This window comes from Cricetulus griseus, chromosome 4, assembly GCF_003668045.3.
Source record: "Cricetulus griseus strain 17A/GY chromosome 4, alternate assembly CriGri-PICRH-1.0, whole genome shotgun sequence".
NCBI lineage: Eukaryota > Metazoa > Chordata > Mammalia > Rodentia > Cricetidae > Cricetulus > Cricetulus griseus.
Window position 1 is genome coordinate 135,196,031 of NC_048597.1, and position 23,020 is coordinate 135,219,050.

General features: G+C 38.1%; 1 protein-coding gene and 1 pseudogene across 4 annotated transcripts in view; both read right to left on the reverse strand.

Moving 5' to 3' along the window:
• The window catches only part of Anln (anillin actin binding protein), a 55,399-nt gene that overhangs the window by 10,277 nt on the left and 22,102 nt on the right, over window positions 1-23,020 (reverse strand). The window contains exons 8-21 of one of the 4 annotated variants that reach the window (XM_027411667.2): window positions 20,719-20,845; window positions 18,593-18,703; window positions 17,402-17,625; window positions 15,861-16,006; window positions 15,399-15,546; window positions 13,482-13,617; window positions 12,972-13,154; window positions 11,230-11,356; window positions 8,818-8,866; window positions 8,668-8,724; window positions 7,738-7,776; window positions 7,369-7,390; window positions 6,527-6,639; window positions 4,783-4,836 (exon numbers count right to left, since the gene is read on the reverse strand). In XM_027411667.2, coding sequence (XP_027267468.1) covers window positions 4,783-4,836; window positions 6,527-6,639; window positions 7,369-7,390; window positions 7,738-7,776; window positions 8,668-8,724; window positions 8,818-8,866; window positions 11,230-11,356; window positions 12,972-13,154; window positions 13,482-13,617; window positions 15,399-15,546; window positions 15,861-16,006; window positions 17,402-17,625; window positions 18,593-18,703; window positions 20,719-20,845 — 1,536 coding nt within the window. The remainder of the gene's footprint in view (window positions 1-4,782; window positions 4,837-6,526; window positions 6,640-7,368; window positions 7,391-7,737; window positions 7,777-8,667; window positions 8,725-8,817; window positions 8,867-11,229; window positions 11,357-12,971; window positions 13,155-13,481; window positions 13,618-15,398; window positions 15,547-15,860; window positions 16,007-17,401; window positions 17,626-18,592; window positions 18,704-20,718; window positions 20,846-23,020) is intronic. The other 3 variants (XM_027411670.2, XM_027411669.2, XM_027411671.2) reach the window with 3 other exon arrangements.
• Window positions 62-150, reverse strand: LOC113835315 (annotated as a pseudogene).

Here is a 23,020-nt window from a genome sequence, read left to right on the forward strand (position 1 = left end):
GAGGAAAGTCTCAAATGTGAGGGCAGAGCCTGTCTCAAACCAGCAAGCCACTTCACTGCTCTTAGGAAGGTTATGTCTTAAAAGGAAAACCCTTGTGCAAGGGCCATGTTAATCTTCTCTGTATCGTTCCAATTTTAGTATGGAGGGGGTGAGGGGTAAAGGAAGTTGGGAGAAGGGGTGGAAGCTGTGGTTCGTATGTAAAATAAATTTAAAAAATGATGAAAAAAAGTTAAAAAGAAAAACCCTGGGAAGTGAACCTGTGGCTGTTTCTAAGGATAAGCCAAATCATCATGACTCCCCAGTCATGTTCCAAAGCTTGTTCCTAAGTCATGTTCATAAGCCCCAAGGCTTGAAAAAACATTCATACAATTACATGCACACACAAGCACAGAAGCAAGCCAAAAAGACAGAAACAACTCAAACGTCATTACAGAGGAAAAGAGCTTAGTTTGAGACATGGTTTTGTTTTGGAAATAGAGATGATGGCTGTCCATGAACATGAATGTGTTAAGTGCCACCAAACTGTTCATTTCAAAGTTTTTCTTTGTTGACTGAATTCTAACTCAGTGAATCATTTATTTATTGATCTGTATGTATACTAGGGAGTTTTTTTTTTTTTTTCAAGACAGGGCCTTACTATGTAGAGTCCAGGCTCACCTTAAACTCATAGATGTCCACCTACCTCTATCTCAAGTACTGGGATTAAAGATGGAATCTACCACACCCAGCTGATCATTTTAGAAACAATGAACTCCTAACACACAACATGAATAAAACATAAAACATATCCTGTTGAGCAAAAAGGTAGATTCAAAAGAACACACGTGAATCCATTTTAAAGGAAGTTTAACAGTGAGCAAAACTAACGCATGAAGGTAGAAGTGAGAACAGGTGTCTGTGGTTGGGACTGATTACAAGGAATGATGGATATGCTGTATGCTCTGCTTGGTGTTAGCTGAACAAGAATATATGTACACTTGTCAGAACTTACTGAATTTTGTCTTAAGGTTGTTACATTTATCTAAATAAAAAATTATACAGTTCACCATCTGGACCATTTTATATGTTTATTTTACATTTATCCAAATAAAAAATTATACAGTTCACCATCTGGACCATTTTATATGTTTATTTTTTATTTGTCTATTTGTGCATGCATGTGTGTGCACACAGAACACTTGTGGAGGTCAGAGGGCAACCTGATAAGAATTTGTTTTCTACTTCTACCTTTATAAGGTTCCAGTGATCAAACTCAGGTCCAATGGCTTGTGCAGGAAGTGCTGTATGCTAAGCCCTCTTACTTGCCCCTTGAATAAAATGTTTATAGCTCTTTTGAGTATATATAAAATGACCACAGTCACAAACATTCTTACCACCTGCAGGTTTCCTCCTATGTCAATCTCCAAGGAACTGTGGGAGTACTTTCTATTACCGTAGATTAGCTTTCATATACATCACTTAATCACAAGAAAAACACGTTGGTTTTAAAGGAAAGAAATTTAAACACCTAACACAGAACTCTGTTCATGGTAACAATCATCCTATGCTTGTGTCATTTTACTTTGGGGCAGATTTCCAAAACTATGGGGTCCATACCTAAAGTCAGTCGGCCTGACATTGGGTAGAAATAGGCTTAGACCTAACAGTGAAAGCCAATACAGAACACTAGCTGCAGGAGTGCTACTTAGTCTCTATACAAAGAAGGTGCAAATCACATTCTATTACTGCACAATGTGGTGACTCTTCACTCTTGATCACAACTGAGAGTAATCCTAGACAAATACATACCCTCAAAATTATTCCCAATTCTGTTTACTAAATTTATCCTACTGTATGTTTGGCAGATTTATACAAGTGCCAAGAATTCCACTTCTAACTTAGAGATGAAAACTTACAAAAAGCCCACATTGTTTACACTTTAACAACAACAACAAAAAAAAACCCCACACAACTGGGTAAACTTAACAACAATAACAAACTTCTCTTTGCAACAGATGGAGACTATTACAGAAAACTACACCAACGAAAACACAGAGTTGTAGAGTCCTGTCCTAGCACATACATCTACAATCCAACTCCCACTCAGTCAACATTGCAGAAGGAAGGGCAGAAAGACTTAAGAGCCGGAGGATCAGGGAGTTTGCAGTAAGATGTGTTTCCTAGGAATGGCTGAAGCTATACCCATAAAGTCTCACCAGCATGACTGTCTATTAAAAGAGGTCATGAATTTGAAAAAAAGCAAGACCAGGGTATATGGAAGAATTTGAAAGGAGCAAAGGGAAGGGAGAAATTATGTAATTAGTTTCGAAAAGAACTTAAAAAAAAAAAAAAACCCAAGATATCAAAAACCTGTTTCCTGGTCTTTGGGCTAAGATAAAGTGAAGACATACTACAAAAGCAAATAGATGGGAAGTACTAAACTCCAGTAAGACATATGCCTCTGCTTGGTGAGCCAAACCAGGGACCACTTTATTCCCCTGGGGCAAGGTCCAAGTAGAGGTGCACGATTGCACATCACAGTGCATTTTGTAGTAAAAGGACAAACTTTAGTGGCCGAGGGAACTGTGGAGTAAGTGGCCTGCCCACCAGGCTTCCCTACCTACCAGCATGGCTGCTCACTACTATCTGTAAAGTTCCAGTCGATCTAACTCCCTCACACGGACCTACATGCAGGCCAAACACCAAAGTACATAAAATAAAAAATAAATTATTTAAAAAAGAAAAACAAACCTAAAACAATGAAGATCAGAGATAAATGGAACAATTCAGCAGAAAGTTCAAAATATACAATGCAAAAATTGACAAAATAGGTGGCAGGTACCGTACCTGCATAAGTCCCTTGGTTTGAATCCCAGTACCTTATACACAAGACACACACCAACTCACTCAGACAAAACAAAAACTTAAACACCTAAAACTGAAACTATATTACTCCTAATTAAAAGTTTGATGTTTTCTTCCAAATTAAAGTGTGGTTACCATCTCCCATGGAAATACCCATTTCCTATAAGAAAGATTAAATCTTTCTTACTAACACATAAGATGAAAATGTTCTTGCCCTTGGCTGTTTAGCATGAGTCTCTTTAAGACATCCTCATTTCACTGATGAATTAGACATCTAAACTGTAACCTAGAGCCAGGCTGACCATGCATTGGCATATTTTAGAGTGAAGGAAGACAGTTACTCAGGCCAAAAGGCACTCACTGGATTTCTTCAAAGAGGTAAGAATTCCTAATCAGCCAGGTGTCTTGGCACTCGCCTTTGGTCCCAGCACTTGGGAGAGGCAGGTGGATCACTGTGGAGTTCAAGGCCAGCCTGGTCTACAGAGACTTCCCAGCCAGCAAGGGCTACATAGAAAGACCTATCTAAGGGAAAAAAAAAAAAAAAATGCCTAAGCACTCTACTTCTAACCTCAAAATCCTGTGATCCTACAATTGTTTTACTTCATTACCATTTTCCCTAACAATATTTGAACTGACATTCCCACTTTTAGAAACCTCTGTCTAGACAGCTAAGAGGCTCCTTCAAGTCAGTTGAGCTTTGGAATGACTTTTCCCCACAAAAGTATAGAGCTGGGCATTCTGGATTTCATATTGAAAAAAGCAGTTTGAGTCTGCAACTGACCAAGATTTATTATTTAAGCACCAGGATTCAGCCTTTAAATTAGGTTTCAGCTCAAATAATGGAGAAATCTACCACTTGTGATTTGGGGGACCTAACTCCCACACCTCATGGCCTCTGCAGGAACCAGGTAAGCACATGGTACACGTACATACATGTAGTGAAAACACTCATACACATAAAAACAATTTAAAAATATTATACCAATAGTTCATTCAGGATATCAGAAGTCAAATATAGAATAATTTCAGTCTTAAACATGGCTATTAATTTTCTATTCTAAGTAGTACGCAAAAATAATCAATATGAAAGTGAATACAGATTTCAAAAAATTGTAAAATGTGGGCTGGGAATGTAGCTCAGTTGGTAGAGTGCTTGCCTGGTATGCAGAAGCCCTGGGTTTCATTCCTGGCATCCAGTATTCAGCCATGGAGACCAATGGCTAAGACCCCAGGATTCAGAAGGCTGCTGGATCAGAAGCTGAAGGTTATCTTTGGCTACATAGTAAGTTCAAATTCAGCTGAAGATAAATGAAACCATGTTTAAAAAAAAAAAAAAAAAAGAAAAAAGCCAGGTGGCGGTTGTGCACAGCTTTAATCCCAGAACTCAGGAAGCAGAAGCAGGTGGATCTCTGAGTCCAGCCTGGTTTACAAAGCAAGTTCCAGAACAGCCAAAGCTGATACACAGAGAAACCCTGTCTCAAAAAATAAAATAAATAAAATAAAACAAGCCAAAGGGGGAAAAAAAGAATCACAAAATGGAAAATATGTATATAGAAAATTCTAAAGCAAACCTACAAGAAAATAAAATTGAGACATTTTAAAGAAAACTATAAAGAATTGTGAAAGTAGAGAAAAAGATGCCCATATATATATATATGACCCCAAAGGATGATTTTTTCTCTACATATATATTGTTAGTTATTAAAGTAAACAAAATATATACAAGAGTGATTATTGAAACAAACACACATGAACCAAAAATCAAGGGTTGGTTATTGATTTGAAAAGGACATTAGTTTTTTTATTGTTAAATTCGATTTATTCATCAGAACGTCTACTTAACAAGCAGCTTTAACATAACATGATTAAGAAGTAATACAGGCAGAAAGAAAATGATTTCTTATGCACATTAATTTTAAGTAAAGAAAATAAAGCAACCTTTTCATGGAACAAATAGCCCAGTAGCTCCTGCTCTCTTACATCAAAATTTATCTAAAATAAACAAAAAAGAAAAAAAAGAAAACAAAAAGATCCAGAGTCACTCGATGTGTTAAGAATAGTTGGATTACTATTATTAAGTAAAAGTTACATACAATTTTAAATATTAGCATGTTAAGATAATTTTTGTGTTAACAGTAGTCAAAATTAAAACATGGTCAGCACTTTGTCTATCAAGCAAAACTAGTATTTTTGTAGTGTGAATGTTAGGTTAGCTTGCATTAATCTAATATTCCCCATGGGGAAAATAAGGAAGGTCCTGAGAAGAGAAGTGGATTTGCTCAGAGTTAAGAAGTTGCCAGCTGAGCATGCATGAGATCTGGGATCTCCTCCAGTGCTCCCAGAGCAGGAAACAAGCTGCACAATGACAGAAACCAAGCCTCATCTCCATGCAATTTCACCTCTGCATTCTGACTGGAGAACCGCTAATACAAGATACCCAAAGACCAAGTGTTCTCTCCACACATGGAGGACTGTTTACCAGTCGGTCTGAATGTCAATAATGATTACTAAAGATGGAGAAGGGACACAGGAAAGGGATTGAGTGGAGGGAGGCTGAAGGTCAAGGAAGTACTAAAACACAGGCTGGGCATCATAACCCATGCGGGTAATCTCAGCAATTCAGAGGTAGAGACAGGAAGATCAGGAGTTCTGAGTTAGCCTTGGCTACACATAACAAGATTGGGGATGGCCTGGGCTATGAGAGACCTTAACTCAAATAACAACACCAAAGACAAAAAACCAAACATACAAACAAACAAAAAACAGGAAAAAAAATTCCACAATTAGAAGGAATAAATTTTAGTGTTCACATCACAATGGGAGGATTATATTAACCTATTAGGTATTTTAGGAAAAACTAAGACAGGAGTTCAAAAGTTCTAAACAACAAGGAATAAAGAAATATGAAGTCTATTATCTTGACTGGATCAGTACATTGTGTACATGTGCATTAAAATAAATATGCAAATTACATGCCAATATAAACATTTTAATTAAGACTTAATTTTATGTAAAAAAATCTGTACAAAAATAAAAACTAAAAATAAAATAAAATAAAAATAGGCCGGGTGGTGGTAGTGGCGGTACAAGCTGTTAGTCCCAGCACTCGGGAGGCAGAGGCAGGTGGATCTCTGTGAGTCTGAGACAAGCCTGGTCTACAAGAGCTAGTTCCAGGACAGCCTCCAAAGCCACAGAGAAACCTTGTCTCAAAAAAATAAAATAAAATAAAATAAAATAAATCAAAGATATGACTGGCACATGCCTATAATCCCAACAGTGAGATGTTAAGGCAGGAAGACCAAGAAAGTTCAAGGCTAGACTGGGCTATTTATTTAGCAAGTTTCAGTCAAGCCTCAATGACACAGCAAGACCTTGTCCTATAAAATATAAAAACCTAAATTTGTAACATATTGACTTATTTTAAAATATAAACATCTAAATGCAAGACATGTTAGTCAGAACTGCCACAGAAAGCAGTATAGACCAAAGATTTAAATATAGTATTAATATACAAAACACTCCCAACATATAACACTCATGTATACCCCTATCTATTAAAATGTATAATTCTAAGAATGTGTATTTCAACCAAAGATTTCAAACATCTGAAAATAATTTATTTTGGAATTTCTATAGACTAATGTTTTTAAGTGAAATACAATCATAAGTACAGTTAAGTTACCTTGTCCAAAACAAACTTAGTGTCTCCGACAGAAGATAATGAGAGTGTGTGAGATCCAACAAGGGCAAAGTTGCTGGTACGCACAGCACTGAGACCTCCTGGACTGGCCATAACTGTAGAGAAATGAAGCAAAATTTAATTCAGATTGGCTTTCCTAAGTTTGAATAGGAATGGTCCCATAGGCTCATGTTTCAATGTACAGTCTTCAGTTGATAAATCATTTGGTAAGAATTAGGTGTGGCTTTGCTGGACTAGCCTTGCTGCATCCTCACATTGGAGGTGGGCTTTGAGGTTTCAAAAGTCCATGTTAAACCTAGTCTCAATTCCCCCTTGTGGATCAGAATGTAAAGCTCTCAGCTATTGCCTGTTTGGTCCATGATAATGGACTTACCCTCTGAAACTGTAAGAAGCCTCCAATTAGATGTTTTCTTTCCTAAGCATTGCTTTGGTCACGGTGTCTCTTCAGAGCAACAGAACAGTGATTAAGACACTGTAATAAGCAATGACTACTTACCATACACATGAATGAAATCACACTGCCAGACAGAATCTGACTCATTTCCTTTTTCATTCTTTTGTTTGTCTTTTGAGACAGGGATGCACCCCTTCGGCCAGGCAGGCCTGGAACTACCAGTTAGCCAAGAATGGCCATGGGAACACAGCAATCAGCTTTTCAGGTATCGAGATTACTCATAGAACCCACGACCAATGTCCTCCAGTTTTACCAAAGCAAATCAAGGAAGAAATGTGTATATATGTGTGGATGGTTGAATGTACTTATAAATGTATGTACCTGCTAAATTTAATCATTCTAAAACTACAAATAGTTTAGATCCACTCACCTGAAGAATGAAGGTTGCTTTTCTAACAAAAAAAAAAAAAGGGGGGTGAAGAAGATACATTAATTTTCTATTATTTAGTATGCAAATTTAAATGTTAAGTACAAAATTTTAACACAAGGACTACAGTTGAGAAAGCATAAGTATTAATAATTATATTACATCAATAATTATCCTACTTAAGTAGCAATAATTAACATATATTTATTTATCTTGAGAAAGGCCACTTCTGCCTCTTGAGTACTGGGACCCACTAGTACATTTTAAAGATTTCTATAGTATTGAAGGTTTAAAGCTGGTTTGACATTTTGTAGTCTTATTAAAAATGTAGATTTATCAAGAGGATTTGATTTTTAGAAAAATTCTACTTACTGAAGTTATAGATGTGAGAAGTCTCTTTGGAGTAATAGCCTAGAGAAAGAGACAGCATAGCATATTTTCTATTAAATATTGCAATTCAGAGCTTAAAACTAATGTTTGTCCCCCCCAGACAGGTTTTCTCTGTGTAACAGCTGTGGCTATCCTGGAACTTGCTCTGTAGACCAGGCTGGCCTCAAACTCAGAGAGATGCGCCTGCCTCTGCCTCCTGAGTACTGGGATTAAAGGTGTGCGCCACCATTGCCCAGCTAGAAAAAATTTTCTAATGACTTAGGAAGCAAACAAAAGAGCAGTTTCAGAAAGGTGGAAACCAAGAGCCCAATGATTCTGTTTCTCAACCCTGGCCTTTGCAGACCTGCTGAGACAGTAGCACAAAGGAAAGCTGAAGCAGCTGTACACTCAATTTTTAAGCAATATTCACAAAGTAAGATATTCTGCATGTATTAGAAGGGCCGATTACACTTATCATGATCACTTACATACGTTTACACTCTACAGTCATACCTACTTAATGCGGTAAATAGAAATGTGTGACCTGTAACTGATTAAAAAAAAAAAAATCTTAAATCACTGAAACTTCTAATTAAAACTAAAATGATGGTGGTGGCTTGACTAGGAATTGAAGAAAGTGTGCCACTGGGGGTGGACTTTGAAGTTTCAGAAGCTCAAGTCAGGTCCAGTGTCTATCTGTCTCTTTCTCTTTCTTCTTGCTATCTGCTAATCTAAATGTAAAACTCTCAGTTACCTCTCTAGCACCACGCCTGCCTGCCATGTTTCCTACTGTGATGATAATAGACTAAACCTCTAACGTAAGCCAGCTCCAATTAGATGCTTTTGTTTATAAGCACTGCGTGGTCACAGAGCACTGACTTAGATGGCATTCTTCTGACTATATTGCTTTTACTCGGTCTCTGTAATTCTCACCTTGGACTTTGATGCTTTCTTCTTTTTATCAGGGCCTGACGAATCTTTCTTTTGTACCTACACACAAATCCAAAATATAAATACCTTAAAATCTAATATTATTAAGGAAATATATTATTGTTTATTATAGAAAGCTTTTTAACTGCTTACCAAGCTGTAAACTTCAACATTTATTTCAAAGTCATTGGAAACGTCATGCCTGAAAAAGTATTAAATAAAACTGAAATAAAAACTTAAAGTTATGCCTTAAAAATATTGTAGAAACACTTTTTACAAGACTCAAAAGACTCCATTGTATATTTTAAAAAGACAATAAAAGCTGCAAAGAATAATAAAAAAATGGTAAAAACAAATTTTTTCTTATAACACAATTGAAACATTTGTGTTATAAAATCAAGTCATTAGTACTAATAAAGTAAGGCCAGTGAGGTAAGAGTGCTTGCAACCAAGCCCGTACAAACACTTGGGCTCTATCCAAGCCCCACGGAGCACAAGACTCCCTCCCTCCCTCCGCAAGCTGTCCTTCTGCTCCCCATACATGTGCTGCTACCAGCAGGCAATCTGAGAGATTGATAGAATAATAATAGTAATAATAAGAGCAGAAAGATTTTTCAAATTAGATTTTGACTGCAGTTTTAAAATATGTATTTGATACTAATTATCTTTTTATTCATAATAAAATAGTTACAGTTGGGCAGGGTGGTGCACACCTTTAATTCTAATACTAGGAAGACAGAGACAGACAGATCTCAGAGTTTGAGGCAAGCCTGGTCTATAGAACAAGTTCCACAACAGCTAGGGTTTTACAAGGAGAAACCTTGTCTCAAACACCAAAAAAATTAATATTATTATGTGATTTAAAGCATCTATAAAAATAATGATGCAAAATACTGAAGCATTATATATACTGCATATCTATAGTCAAAAAAAGTTATCAGTGAAGAAAATAAATCAGAAAGAAGAGTAAAACTGAAGAACTGAAAATTGGGTTATCTGTTCGTATTTAGAGAATAAACAGAGGCCCAGAAGATGGCTCAGAAGCTAAAGGGGCTTGCTGCACAAGCCCAGCAACTCAAGTTCAATACCCAGAGCTTACATAAAGGCAGAAGCAAAGAACAGATTCTTCTACAGTTATCTTCTAACTTCTACACATGCACCCACATCATGCAAGTATGACCACACACACACTGATAATAATCATAAATAACTTTTTAAAGATTTAATTATCTTTATTTTATGTGTGTGGGAGTCTTGCCTACATGCATGTCTGTGTACCACATGTGTGCAGTGGCTGCAGACGCTAGAAGAGAGCATTGAGTCCTCAGGAAATAGAGCCACAGATTGCTATGAGTTGCCATGAGGACATTGGGAACTGAACCTAGTCCTTTGGAAGGTTTGCCTGTGCTCTCAACCACTAAGCCATTTCTCCAGCACCTCATAAATAAATTTAAAAAGAAATAAAAAAGAAGAGAAAAAGAAAAAAGAAAAATTTGGGGAAGGTGCTCACAAAAGCCTGTCTCTTCCTGAGGAGACACTGGCAGCTGATGATTACCGGGGTGGGGGAGGACATGGGACATTTCTTTCCATGGGGAAGCACTGATTAAGTTGCCCACATTACTATAAGTAACCCCTTACCCATGGTCCTGTAGGCAACCCTAATTTAAACTCATTAGCTCACCAAATAATAACTATAATAAATAAAATAGGCAAATTAAGGGGATGGGCTCTGTAGCATATTGGTGGAGCACCTGCCTAACACACGAGGCCCAAGGCCTGATTTCCACTACTACTAAAAAGAAAAAAAGGACTGAAAGTAGATGGGAGACTGTGGAGGACAAAGGGACCAGCAGGGATCAGATGAGACAAGAGAAGGTAGTGGGGAGTTTATTTTTTTTTTTGTTTATTGAGACAGGGTTTCTCTGTGTCTTTGAAGGCTGTCCTGGAACTAGCTCTTGTAGACCAGGCTGGTCTCCAACTCACAGAGATCTGACAGCCACTGCCTCCCGAGGGCTGGTACTAAAGGCGTGAGCCATCAATGCCCAGCTCATGGGGAGTTTAATATAACCAAAAATACTTTATATGTAGGGATGAAAATGTCATGCCATTATGCATAAAATGTGCTAATAAAATGCTACATTCATTATAAGTTAGCAAACAAAAATAATATACATTTGAATAATATACATTTGAAATACTATTAAAGTTTGGGGCCAAGTGGTGGTGGTGCACGCCTTTAATCCAGCACTTGGGAGGGCAAAGGCTGGCAGATCTCTGTGAGTTGGAGACCAGCCTGATCTGCAGAGTGAGTTCCAGGACAGCCAGGCAGACACAGAGAAACCCTGTCTCCAAAAAAAACAAAACCCAAACCAAAAAACAAACAAACTATGTAAGTTTGGGATGTAGTTTGCTGATAGAATGCAAGTTTAGCATGCATAAAGCTGAGTTCCATCCCACGCACTACAACAGATAAAACAAGATAAAAAATGTCACTCAAATGCTGAGACTGTCTTAACCCTATAAAAAAAAAAAGTGTCTGAACCATATGATGCTCAATTTACTTACAGAGTAAATGTAGTGGTAAATGTCAGAGCGTCACCATTAAGAGAGTTTGAGGTACTTGCTAATGGTGTGGCGACCATATGTTCAGCTCCAGCTTTTAGCATAATTAAGTAGTAGTAATTTGATGCATCTGTAATAAGTAACCACATTGCAAAATTAGCAAAAGACGATCAAACTTAGCTAGATAGCATTCTGGAAGTCATACAGTACCTGACCCACATAAAATTTATATTTACAATTTCTAAGATCAAATTTCTCAAAACAAAAAGCTAAAAAAAAGACACAATCTGATACCTACAGTCCAGGGATAAGCATCAAGTCTCCTAATTACATAAAGCAAAATAACTTCATTCTACATTCCTTGATTTCTGCTATAATCCATTGGGCAGTAGTTAGCATATACCTCCAAAGGGTAAATTATGATTTGTTTTTTTTTTCAAAATTGAGATTTAAAACTCAGGGATAGTACCTAATAAAAACATGAACTACTTTACTTATTCACTATTTATCACCAAGTAACAATAGCTCAAAACAAATACAAAATTACCAAGTTTTTTACCTTACACTAAAATCAGGCAACAGGAAAAATTGTAACCTAAATTAGCTCATTTCTACAATAATATTCGAACATTTTCTTCATTTGTTTGTTTGGAAATAGGAACTCCTTCTGCAACCCAGGCTGGCCTTGAATTTGAGAAAACATACTTTTGCAATCTTCCAAACTGCTGGGATTATAAAGACAAGCCACCACATCCAGTGAATGTTAAAAAACAAAAAACTTTTAAGTCCTAGGGACTGAATTCATGGACTCACACAGGAAAGGCAACACTACCACAGACTATAGCCCTACCCCAGTTTAAACTTTGTTTTGAGAAAACCAAGTATGACTCGTTGTTCAATCTGGCCTTGAGTTTATGAGAACTGCAGCCTCTGACAGCTGGGATCACAAGTTTGTTCCACCAGGTCCCACTGAAGGCTCAACCATGTAAAAGTCTTACTTTCCACTAAGCTAAAATTCACTTCTCAATTTTTTTTTAAAGACTTCTTTACCCCTATAGATAAAGTTCTAATTAAATAAAAAATGTAAAAGAATCTTAAAACAATTCTTATCCAACACTGCACAAACGGGTTTTCTAGAAATTATCCTGCAGTTTTCAGATCCCGCTGCCACCTTCCTCTTTACTCATTTGACTTCCAAATGGTTTTCTAGTAGGTTAGACAATTTTAAAAGGTCACTGTGGTTATCCAGTCCAGAAAAGAAAAGGAAATAAAATTTCAACAGAAGTATATTCATTGAGTAATTATCACTCATACAACCAATAATTCAAAATTTCCAGAAGGAATGTCTAAAATGGGGTGGATTTTAACAAGAATAAAGTAAAATAAATTCTTTTAAAAGATCTGGCACATAGCAAAACTAATTAATGAAAGACAAAAGGTTTACCCTGGCAAGATAACCTAGGAAAATGTTTCCTGTTATAAAATGTTTAGACTTACTTGGAGATAAAGTGATGTACATAATTGCATGGGTTGGTAACCCTACTATATAAATAACCTTATTATGTAAATTTCCCCTAATTATTCAATTATGAGGAACTGTCTATACAATATGAGGAACGAAGACATCAGACATAAGTTCTGCATCGTAATGCATGCTTTACTAATAGACTAATAGCTTCCTCATCTTTCTCAAAAAAATCAGTCCAGGTGGACTTGACAGTTTTCCATGTGACCCAATCTCATACCTGGTTTCTGAGCGGTGCTGCAGACAAAATCTGCTTTCAGAGGCAAGCAAATCTCTGACAAAGTGACTGACCCTTTGGATGGAACAAATTCACTCTGAGATATGACAGCAGCCTTATTCTTCCTCTGAGGCCCTTCATTCTTCAGCTTATTCAGTTCATCAATCAGAAGTGCTCTCTTCTCAGCTATTTAAAAATACACAAGCAAATATTCCAAATATTAAAACTGTAACTGCTCCTGAATGTGACAGATCATGAAAGCACACTGAAATGGCAACTGAAGAAAAGAACACAGACAAAATCAGTTACTGTCTCTTTGATGAAGGGTTTGGGTAAAATGTCATCTGGTAGTCTGTTATCAACTCCTTACAATGCTTCAGCTTTTAATCAGGTTTCTTATGATATAATACTTTCCCAGCTCCACAGGCTCCACTTGCACCTCAGATGGAGACAGACAGGAATGTGCACATATATGTTCACGTAGGATACTGTATCCAGGTGCATTACACATACTTGCAATCAGAAGAAGTCTTTCTGCTTCAGCTTCCTCCAGAGACCCTTTTCCATGTTCTTCATCAACACAACAGTTCAGGGCCTGGCTGGCCTGATAGATCACTGTCTGCTGCAGATTTATGTCATTGTTGAGCTCCTAGTGAAACCATAGGAGGAATCAATCAATCAATTAATCACCATTACCATTTTATTTAAACTTTAATTCTAATTAACCTGACTGCATAATTTCCGAAGTTTTTAGAATGTAAAGTCCAAATGTTAGTTTTACCGTGCAGGTTTTTAGATTACATATTCTTTAAACTATGAGCATCACACACACACACACACAAAGTTAACAACAGTAAAAGGTTCTGAATACAAACAACAAACACTAATTCAAAGTCAAATTATGCGATGAATCCCAGATGGTTCTGGTAGCACCTATCCATGCACAGCTTCACTGCGGCCGAGCTTCTGAAAAGAGCTTGTATGCCACACATGTAACACCAATAAATACAACCTACAACTGACACTACTGTATTGGAGGAGGCATGGGGGCCTTTGTGCTCAGATATTCACTAGGGGAACCTGGAATGTTAAGCACACAGGGTTATCCCTCCAAGGGAAGGGATGAAAAACCTCTTTATCTGCCCAGAAGGCTGGAGCAGAACCTCTTTCTAGCCTGGGGACCTCTGTGCTATCTATTGTGGCTAGAAACTTTTCCAGCATTGGGCCCTCCCCAGACCCTCATAGTAAATCTGTTTTTCCCAGTCACTCTATAGAACCTATCTTTACGGACTTTACAAATAGTTTTGATGTAGTCTCATCTCATCTACATTTAGCTTACTTATCCTCAAGATTTATGCATGATCTGTCGAGTATGCAGGATTGAGCTAACCATCACCAGCATAGTTCTCAGCAAACTGCGCTGTGCTTACATATGCCTAAAGAAACCCACTCAGGGTCAGACTCCAGAAGTTAGAACCAACACGGGCTACTGAGTCCTGATGAACCAAACTGCCTTTTCCTCCTGCAGCTCATAACTCTACTGGCTGTGAAGATCACTGTATGCTATGAATGAACTTTTTTTATAGATGCAGTTTTCTGCTCCTATAAAACATTAACAGTAAAGTGGGCATGGTGGCACATGTCTTTAATACCAGCACACAGGAGGCACAGGCAGGTGAGTCTCTCTGAGTCTGAGATTCAAGGTCAGCCTGGTTGCCAGAGAGTTCTAGGACAGCCAGAAGTACATAGAAAAATCATGTCTTGAAAAACCACACAAAACAAAACAGAACAAAAACAACCAAACAAAAAGACCAGTAACAAAAACAACAACAAAAGACCAGTAACAGTCCTTTAATCTCAACACTCAGGAGGCTGAAACAGGCAGATCTCTGAGTTTGAGACCAACCAAATATGCATATTTGGTTTCAAAAATTGCTGTTGTGTTGGCTCGAGCTCCATATTGTCATTCAATAAGGGGCTGGGAAAAGGGGGCAGATGACAAAGTGTCTGTGGTACAAGCATGGGGACTTGGGTCCAGATTCCCAGCACACTTTTAGAAAGCCACCAAACAAACAAAAATGTTTTCTTTAGCATAAAACCCCTTGAATACCACAGTAAGTTTCACACTTTACCATATCCAACTAATAGTTATAATTATGCTTTTGGGAGCAAAGAGGGGCTGGGGATTAAACCCAGGGCCTCAGCCGTGCTGGGCTTCACTATACTACAGAGCTACATAGTCCCAAATGATGTCATCACAGCTTCCAGTTTTCTAAGAAGAGCATGTTCCTGAAGTTAAACTGAATTCAGGAGTAACTTAGCTTCCATGTGTTAGATCTCATTCCAGTCACTTGGAGTTGAGATTAGTAGGCCACAAGCTTACAAACTAGTTCAAGAAAGGCCAAATTCCCTTCCCATGCCAGAGCATACCTGCATTTTTTGTTTGATATTAACTTGGCAAGAAAAGACATTATTCTTTTCACCCAATTTTGAAGCAACATCTTCTTTTCGAACAATCACTTGCTTTATGGAAGGGCGCTCTGTCTCTTTGAATCTTTGAGACCTATATGCATCAATGCTTCAGGAAAAGAGTCACTGTTAGAAATCCACTAAACAGTAGTCTTTATCAAACATGTCAACAGAAACCCAATCTCACACTTAAGCATCAGCATCATTTGGTGAAAGGAAAACTGATAGAAGTTATTGCAGGCTTGGACTGCCCACCAGTAGCAGACTTCCTGCCTGGCACACCTGAGGTCCTGAGTTCAATCCCCAGGTCACAAACAGTCATCCCAATCGTACACAGCTCTGTAAACAAGAGCTGAGCTGTAGCACTCCTCATGTCAACCTAAGCCAGCAGAGTGCAGAGAAGAAGCCTTCCCAACAACTTACCTATAGAGAAGATCACGATCCTCAGAACTAATGCTGTCACCAGACTCAGCTCGAGGAACACGGGTTCTCTGGAATTTTCCTGGTGTGGAACTTGCAGCACTTGGGCTAGTGTCTCTCAATTCCAATTTGGGTGAAGAAATTACATTCTACAGAAAAGTAAACAAGTAAATGAGATATTAAGACTTTCACCATTGTTTTTATATTTTCTGTTTTTATTTAGGAGACGTGGTCTTCATTATGTAGTCCAGGCTAGTCTCCAACTCTTAAATATTCTTGCCACAAACTTCTGATACCTGAGGTTACAGAATGTGTCACAACACCCAGGATTTACACACCAGATATTATGGATGTACAACATTGGTATGTAATTCTTTTTTCTATTAGGGTACATATCTAACACATCTACTGATTTATAATAAAAGTAACATAACAGACTAAACTTGTAAAAAGTAAATGAATAAAGAGCATACAAATCAGCAAATCTATGAGATGCACTGAAAGCTGCAGTACCTCCTTCCAGTGCTGGTCCACAGAAAAGGCCCTGTTCGTACTTCACAAAGCTAGACCAAACGACACAGGACCAAATTTCAAAAGCTGAACTAGGGGCTGGAGAGAGGACTCAGAAGTTAAGAGCAATGGCTGACTTTCTAGAGGACCAGGGTTCAATGCCCAGCACACACATGGTGAGACACAACCATCTCTAAAATACAGTCCCAGAGGATCCAATTCCTTCTATGGCTTCTGCAGGCACTGCACACACCTCATGCACCACATTCGCCCGGCTTGTAGTCAGCCAACTACTACTTATCCAAACATCTCAAGCAACACTTTTTATAGGAAAATGCTTTTACAACCAATAGGGCCCAGAAAATGCTTTTCAAAAGTTAATGGAATCCTAAAACACAGACTTGACATACTTATTTCTCTTTGGCAAAAATGTGCTAATTATAATAGTTCCTATATTGACTGATACAGATGTACTTGATTGAGCTTGTTAGAAAAACTTAAAATTCATGGTCTGAAACTGCAACTCTTCTTACACCAACTTAACAATACAAGGCCAGCCTGGGTTACATGAGATCCCGTCTCAAAATAATAAAAATTAAAAAAAAAAAAAAAACAAATCAAGAAAACATATTAAATGATAGTACTTCTAATTGAGCTCATCTCCAGAGCTTAGGCCTCTGAATGCTACTTGTATTTTCAGTCTAAATATAATTATGACTTAAAGATTACATCAGCCCTAGTATGTAGATATATGGCTAATTGTGTTTAACAGTTGAGAGAACCATGTGCTAGAGAAGCCACAACAATTACAAAACACTACAACCAGAATTTGAGTCCAAATATCATGCTTGTTAAAGTATAGCAATATTTAACTGAGGTCATAGGAAACGAATAGTTTACTAGCGTTACTAAGAGAATTCTATCAGATTTACACAACCCCACTATCTAGAGAGTGAAATTCATTTAGCGAAAGTGGAAGAGATATGCAGTGTTATTCAGTGTGTATGTGCAGCCTTTCTCATCTCTAGACTTACCACACCGACTGTCTGAGCCAATGGAGCAAGTAAAGACATAGAAGAGAGATTCAGTGCATCTTCCTGATCCTCCATGTTTTCCCCTCCCACGTGCTCCATCTCCTCTTGGCTCTTTTCCATATCCAGTTCACCTTCCTCTAGGACATTACTGAAGATGTCATTGATGACTTTGGAGCTATTGATGTCATCATCATCCACACTCATCTCAATTTCACGTACCACTTCTGAAAAACATTTCAGTGGGGAGAATCTAAGAACCAACATGGCAGAGGAGGCTGAGTTTCCATGCTGACGAATATAAACAGAGAGGTACCCTAAGAAAAATCACTTCCTAACAACAGAGAGGACAACTTCCAATACATACAAAATCAAGATAAAGCTGGACCCTCATATTTAAAAACATTTAAAAAGTTCCAAAACATTCTCTAAGATATAAAGATTAGATTTACAAAAAACTAGACTTAATGCTTTGGATTTAAGTGAGAGTATTAAGCAGGAACACAAGACTTTGACTTTCAAAAAGTACTCAAGGGCTGGAGAGATGGCTTGGTGTTACTATTCTTCTAGAGGACCCAAGTTCAGTTCTTAGCATTCACAATAGGCAGCTCAAAAACGACCTGTAGTTCCTGCTCCAGGGGGATATAACACTTTCTTTGGGCCTCTGAAGGCACCTACAGTCATGTGAACACACACCCACAAAGATACACACACACAATTTAAAAATAATAAATCTTGACAGGTGACGGTGGTGCACGCCTTTAATCCCAGCACTCAGGAAGCAAAGGCAGGAGGATCTCTGTCAGTTTGAGGCCAACCTGGTCTACAGATCAAGTTTTAGGATAGACAGCCAGGGCTACACAGAGAAACCCTGTCCTGGAAAATAAAATAAAATAAAAAATAATAAATCTCAAAAACCACTTCAAATGAGTCTCTCTATTGTTAGGAGCTGTCCTTTCACACAGTAGTCAGCACAGGAAAATATTAACACCATTGAGAGTAATTTTCAGAGTAACCTGACAGTAACCATTAACAGTACCACAGCTCAGTAGAAGCTATAGTGTATCTTAACTTGAAAAAAAATAAGGTATTGTAAAGTGACAGGACATTTAAAAACAGAGTACTATCCTTACATTACTGTATTATTTCTTATAGTGGATCTAGAGCTAACAAGAAATGAAGACTATAACCAACCAGTCTCCAGTTCAGCCTTTGGGTCTGACGAGCCTTTTAAGGACTTTTCTTCTTCTAAAAACAATGTTATTTTCAAAGGGCTGGACTTTGTCATTTTGTTTTCAGTGGAACCTAAAAAAGTTTGAAAAAAATCAAATTAGTGTGTGTGTGTGTGCTCTCATGTGCCAGAAACAACTTGAAAATGTAAAATTATGGAGTCATAAATCTTCATTAGCAAGCCTCGCCTGTACTTTTAAATATTCAAATCTATAAATGGAGATGTGCTACATCGTTTCCTCTTAACTTCCTGTTTTCCTCTCCACCAAGAGGAAAAGGACAGCAATAGTACAAGTTATTCTTTATTCAGACTGTTCCATAATCAGTTTTTCACCTTAAAAAGAACAACAAAAAAACGTGTCAACAAAAATCACTCAAAAACTAGGTCCAGAAGGGAATTTCCTCAGACAACAGACGAAAAGCCTTAGGTAACACTAACATACTCACTGACCAAAGACTGAGAGTTCCTCTAAGACTGGAAACATAAAGCATGCCTACTCTCCCTACTAGACTTATCATATGTTTTAAAGTCTTATCAAAAGCAACTAATAAAAAGAGATCAAAGGCATCCAAATTAGAACAGAATTATCACTATTTCTGCTCACAGATGGCATCATCTAATGGTGACCACCCTGAAGATGCTACCAAAAAAATTAAGGCAGCACATGATCTATTTAGAATAAATTTAGTAAATTCAGCAAAGTTAAATAACAGAGATAATATCACCACCTAATTGTGGTGGCTCACACCTGAAATCCTAAACCTCATGTGGCTATAGCAGAATTGCAGCATATTCAAGGATGGCAAGGGCTACAGAGCATAACACTGTCTGAAGGATACCAACAATACACACATACAAACATACATCTACACAGGAGTCAACAATCTGAAAATAATTCCAGAGTGCTAATTTCCCTGGCAGCCAGGAAGGCTGAGCACTCATCACTACTGCATAAACAAAGGGGTGATGGTGCACCCACACCTGTGACCCCAGCACTGGGAAAGTAGGGGCAGGAGGATCAGAAGTTCAAGGAGATTCTGGATATAGCTCGGACTTCGTGAGAAAGTAACAAAAAAAAAAAAAAAAAAAAAATTTTAGGAGTAAACCCAACTAAAAAGTCAAAACAATTTTTATCTTAACAACAACAACAACATTCTGCTAAAAGGAAGTAGAGACAGAGGGAAAGATCTGGTGAAACACCAGCAGGACCAGATAATATGTACACTCAATATGATCTCTATTAACATCTGCTTTTCCAGGAGCAGAAAAGCATCCTCAAGTTTACACAGAATTTAAGGACCCCCTAAATGTTCAAAACATTTCTTAAAGAGAACAAAGAAAAGATTCGAATTTCCTTCTAGGACTTATTACATAGCCCGGTTCAATTCAATGGTATTTTCTGCTATGTGTAAGACTTTTGGCTTACAACAATCAGCCTCTCTTAGCCCATAGAGGACTGGGATTACAGACATGGACCACCATGCCCAGCTAAAGCTAGTAGAGTTTGTTATTCTTTTTATCACACGATATTAAAATAAAAATTTGCCAGTTGTGGTGGTTCACACCTTTAATTCCAGCACTCAGGAGGCAGAGGCAGGCCAATCTCTGAGTTTGAGGCCAGAGTTCAGGGACAACAGGGGCTACAGTGTGAGACCCTATGGGAAGGAAGGAAGGAAGGAAGGAAGGAAGGAAGGAAGGAAGGAAGGAAGGAAGGGAGGGAGGGAGGGAGGAGGGAGGGAGGGAGGGAGGGAGGAAGAGGAGGGGAGGGGAGGGGAAGGCAGGGGAGAGAAGGGAAGGGGAGGGCAGGGGAGGAGAGGAGAGGGGAGGGGAGAAAGAAAGAAAAAGGAAAGGAAAGTAACAGAAAGGAAAGGAAAGGAAAGGAAAGGAAAGGGAAGCAAGAAAGGAAAATAAAAATTTGAAAGTGTGTGATGACTCACACCTATAATTCCAACACTTAGTACACTGAGGCAGAAGGATTAAAAATTCTAGGCTAGTCTGGGTTACACAGTACAGTAGCATCTGTCCTTTGAGCCATTTCCAGCCATCTGTAGCAGCATACAGCTACAGCTGAGTAGCATGTGACACTAACCTGAAGGCTCTGCACTAGAAATCTCCACTGCAGTTTGATTTTCAGCCACTTTATCTGTTTCAGAAATCGATGGGGTGTTTGAAACAATTTGACGTTTCTTGAGGGGAGTATTCTGACAGTTAATTTCCTACAAAAAACAAATGGAAGAGTAAATTCTATTTCTCAAAATTATCCTTAACTATTTTATTAAATGAAATAAAACTGTTACTAAATAGTATCCTATTTTTTTGAGAATAAAGGAAATTCTATTAAAAGGGTCCAGGCCACTGTTAGTAATTTTCAGTGTGTAAGACCCCCATTGTATAAAATATTTAAAAGACTAAGAATAAGAAAGAATGAAATTCATCAGAGTTCAGTTTTACACAAACCAACTAAAGTGAAAGCAACACAAAACAATTTCCCATCATTTTTCTCTGCCCTTTCCTATACACTTTTGAGACAATTCTGACATGAAGATTCTATTTAATTATCATTTACTCAAAGCATAAAATTCAAAAACAAAACAAAATGAGAAGGATAAAACAGAACCAATAATAAGGAAGAAAACAAGGAAAAACATGCATTGTTTTATATGTTTAAAGACTCTATGATGGACAGGCATAGTTACTGAATAGCACACTGCTAACTTGTAGTGTTCTCAATAATCTGCTCTCGCCCTGCAGTGGAGACACACTTTGGGATGGCCAGACATGGAGGCACACATCTATAATCCAGCACTCTGGAGGCAGATGCAAAAAAGGCACTGCAAGTTTGAGGCTGGCCTGGTCAATACAGTAAGTTCTAGAGCATGCTGTGTTTGTTATACAGCAAGATACTGTCTCAAAAGCCAAAGAGCACACTTTATGATTATAGAGATACTGGAAACCAGCAGGGTAAGCTAACAGCAGCTAACACACACACAGCCTAGGATGTGGCCTGTCACTTACTAAGCATTTCCTTGCCTCATCTGACCCACCAGTCTTCCAGATTAGAACCCACTGTTTCTGTTTTGCCAATGAGAAAACAGGCACAGGGAAGCTAAGGCACCCCTCATCTAGCTCCAGATTAGATTGTCTCTCAAATGAGAAGCTTCTGACATAAAAAAAACATAGAGTAAACTCTTAAATGCTGTATACAGGCTATTTCAAAGGTGAGCAAGAAGCTTGAGAAAGAAAAATTGAGGTACACTGCAGAAAACAGAAAAATGGGTTTCAAAGTAATCATTGAGAAAAAAATGTCTGTGCTATGATATCCTGGCATCTCAAATGTTTGCTAAGTGAGTAAATGACTGTGATGAGAACTGAAAACAACTGTCCTTTTTCTCAAAGCTTTGAAAAAAGACAACAGAAAGTACTGCTCCTTGCTGCTTCCTTTGGCTGTGGGGCCAGAGTTCTGCTTAGAAGCCCTGATAGTTCATGCTTACCAGCTGGGAAAGAGAAATGACATTACTAACTTGAACTGTTATTACAAAGATTCAATGATATTTTACAAGTGTCCACCAGAGACCTGTCACATTGTAGACACTCAATATGCAGACACTCTTCTAATTAATGAACTATTATCCCCATATTTCTCCCCACTAGTCTTACCTGAGGACTGCACAGTAAACAAATACCCTCCACTTTTTAGCCTCAATACAAACCCAGCTCTTACGAATATAGAAACTAATCCTAAAACACCTAAAACAGATTTCTCACCTGAGCAGAGACAACATGATAACAGCACCTCTTTGGGGTCTCATTCTCTTTTAAAGCTCTTACTCCAAGACTTGGCCACCAGGATTCAGTGAACTCCACAACAACAGGCCCCACCAGCAATAACTGGAGCTTCTTAGCATCAGTAAGTCTTCTCTGAACTCCCAAGTACTTCTCTAGCTCAAGACCTGTATCGTGAAGGTGGCACCAAGGCTATCCAAGCAACACCTTGGCCTCTCAGCTGCATGAACACATCAACTCCAAAACCCTTTACTATTACTCCAACTTGGCCTCCTCTGAAACTGGTTTGTGCTTCTCCATACACCCCATCCTAACTGTGCCTCCAATCCCCCCCAACTCTCATTCTCTTATTCTTACTTCTTGGAGACCTCTGGCCATCTGATATTTCTTCCTTGATTCTATCTATTTTCTTACCCAGGGGAGACCGTAGAACTCTTCACTGCAACCATTTCCCCACCAATGACTTCAATATGTTCATTTCACCAAACATCCAGCTCTTTTGTTTGGGAAAACCCTAACCCAAGGACTGACCAAAATGTTCAAATCAACGCCTAGACTCTGGCTTTATCTGTGCAATCTGGTTATAGGACACGTGTATCATGTATGAT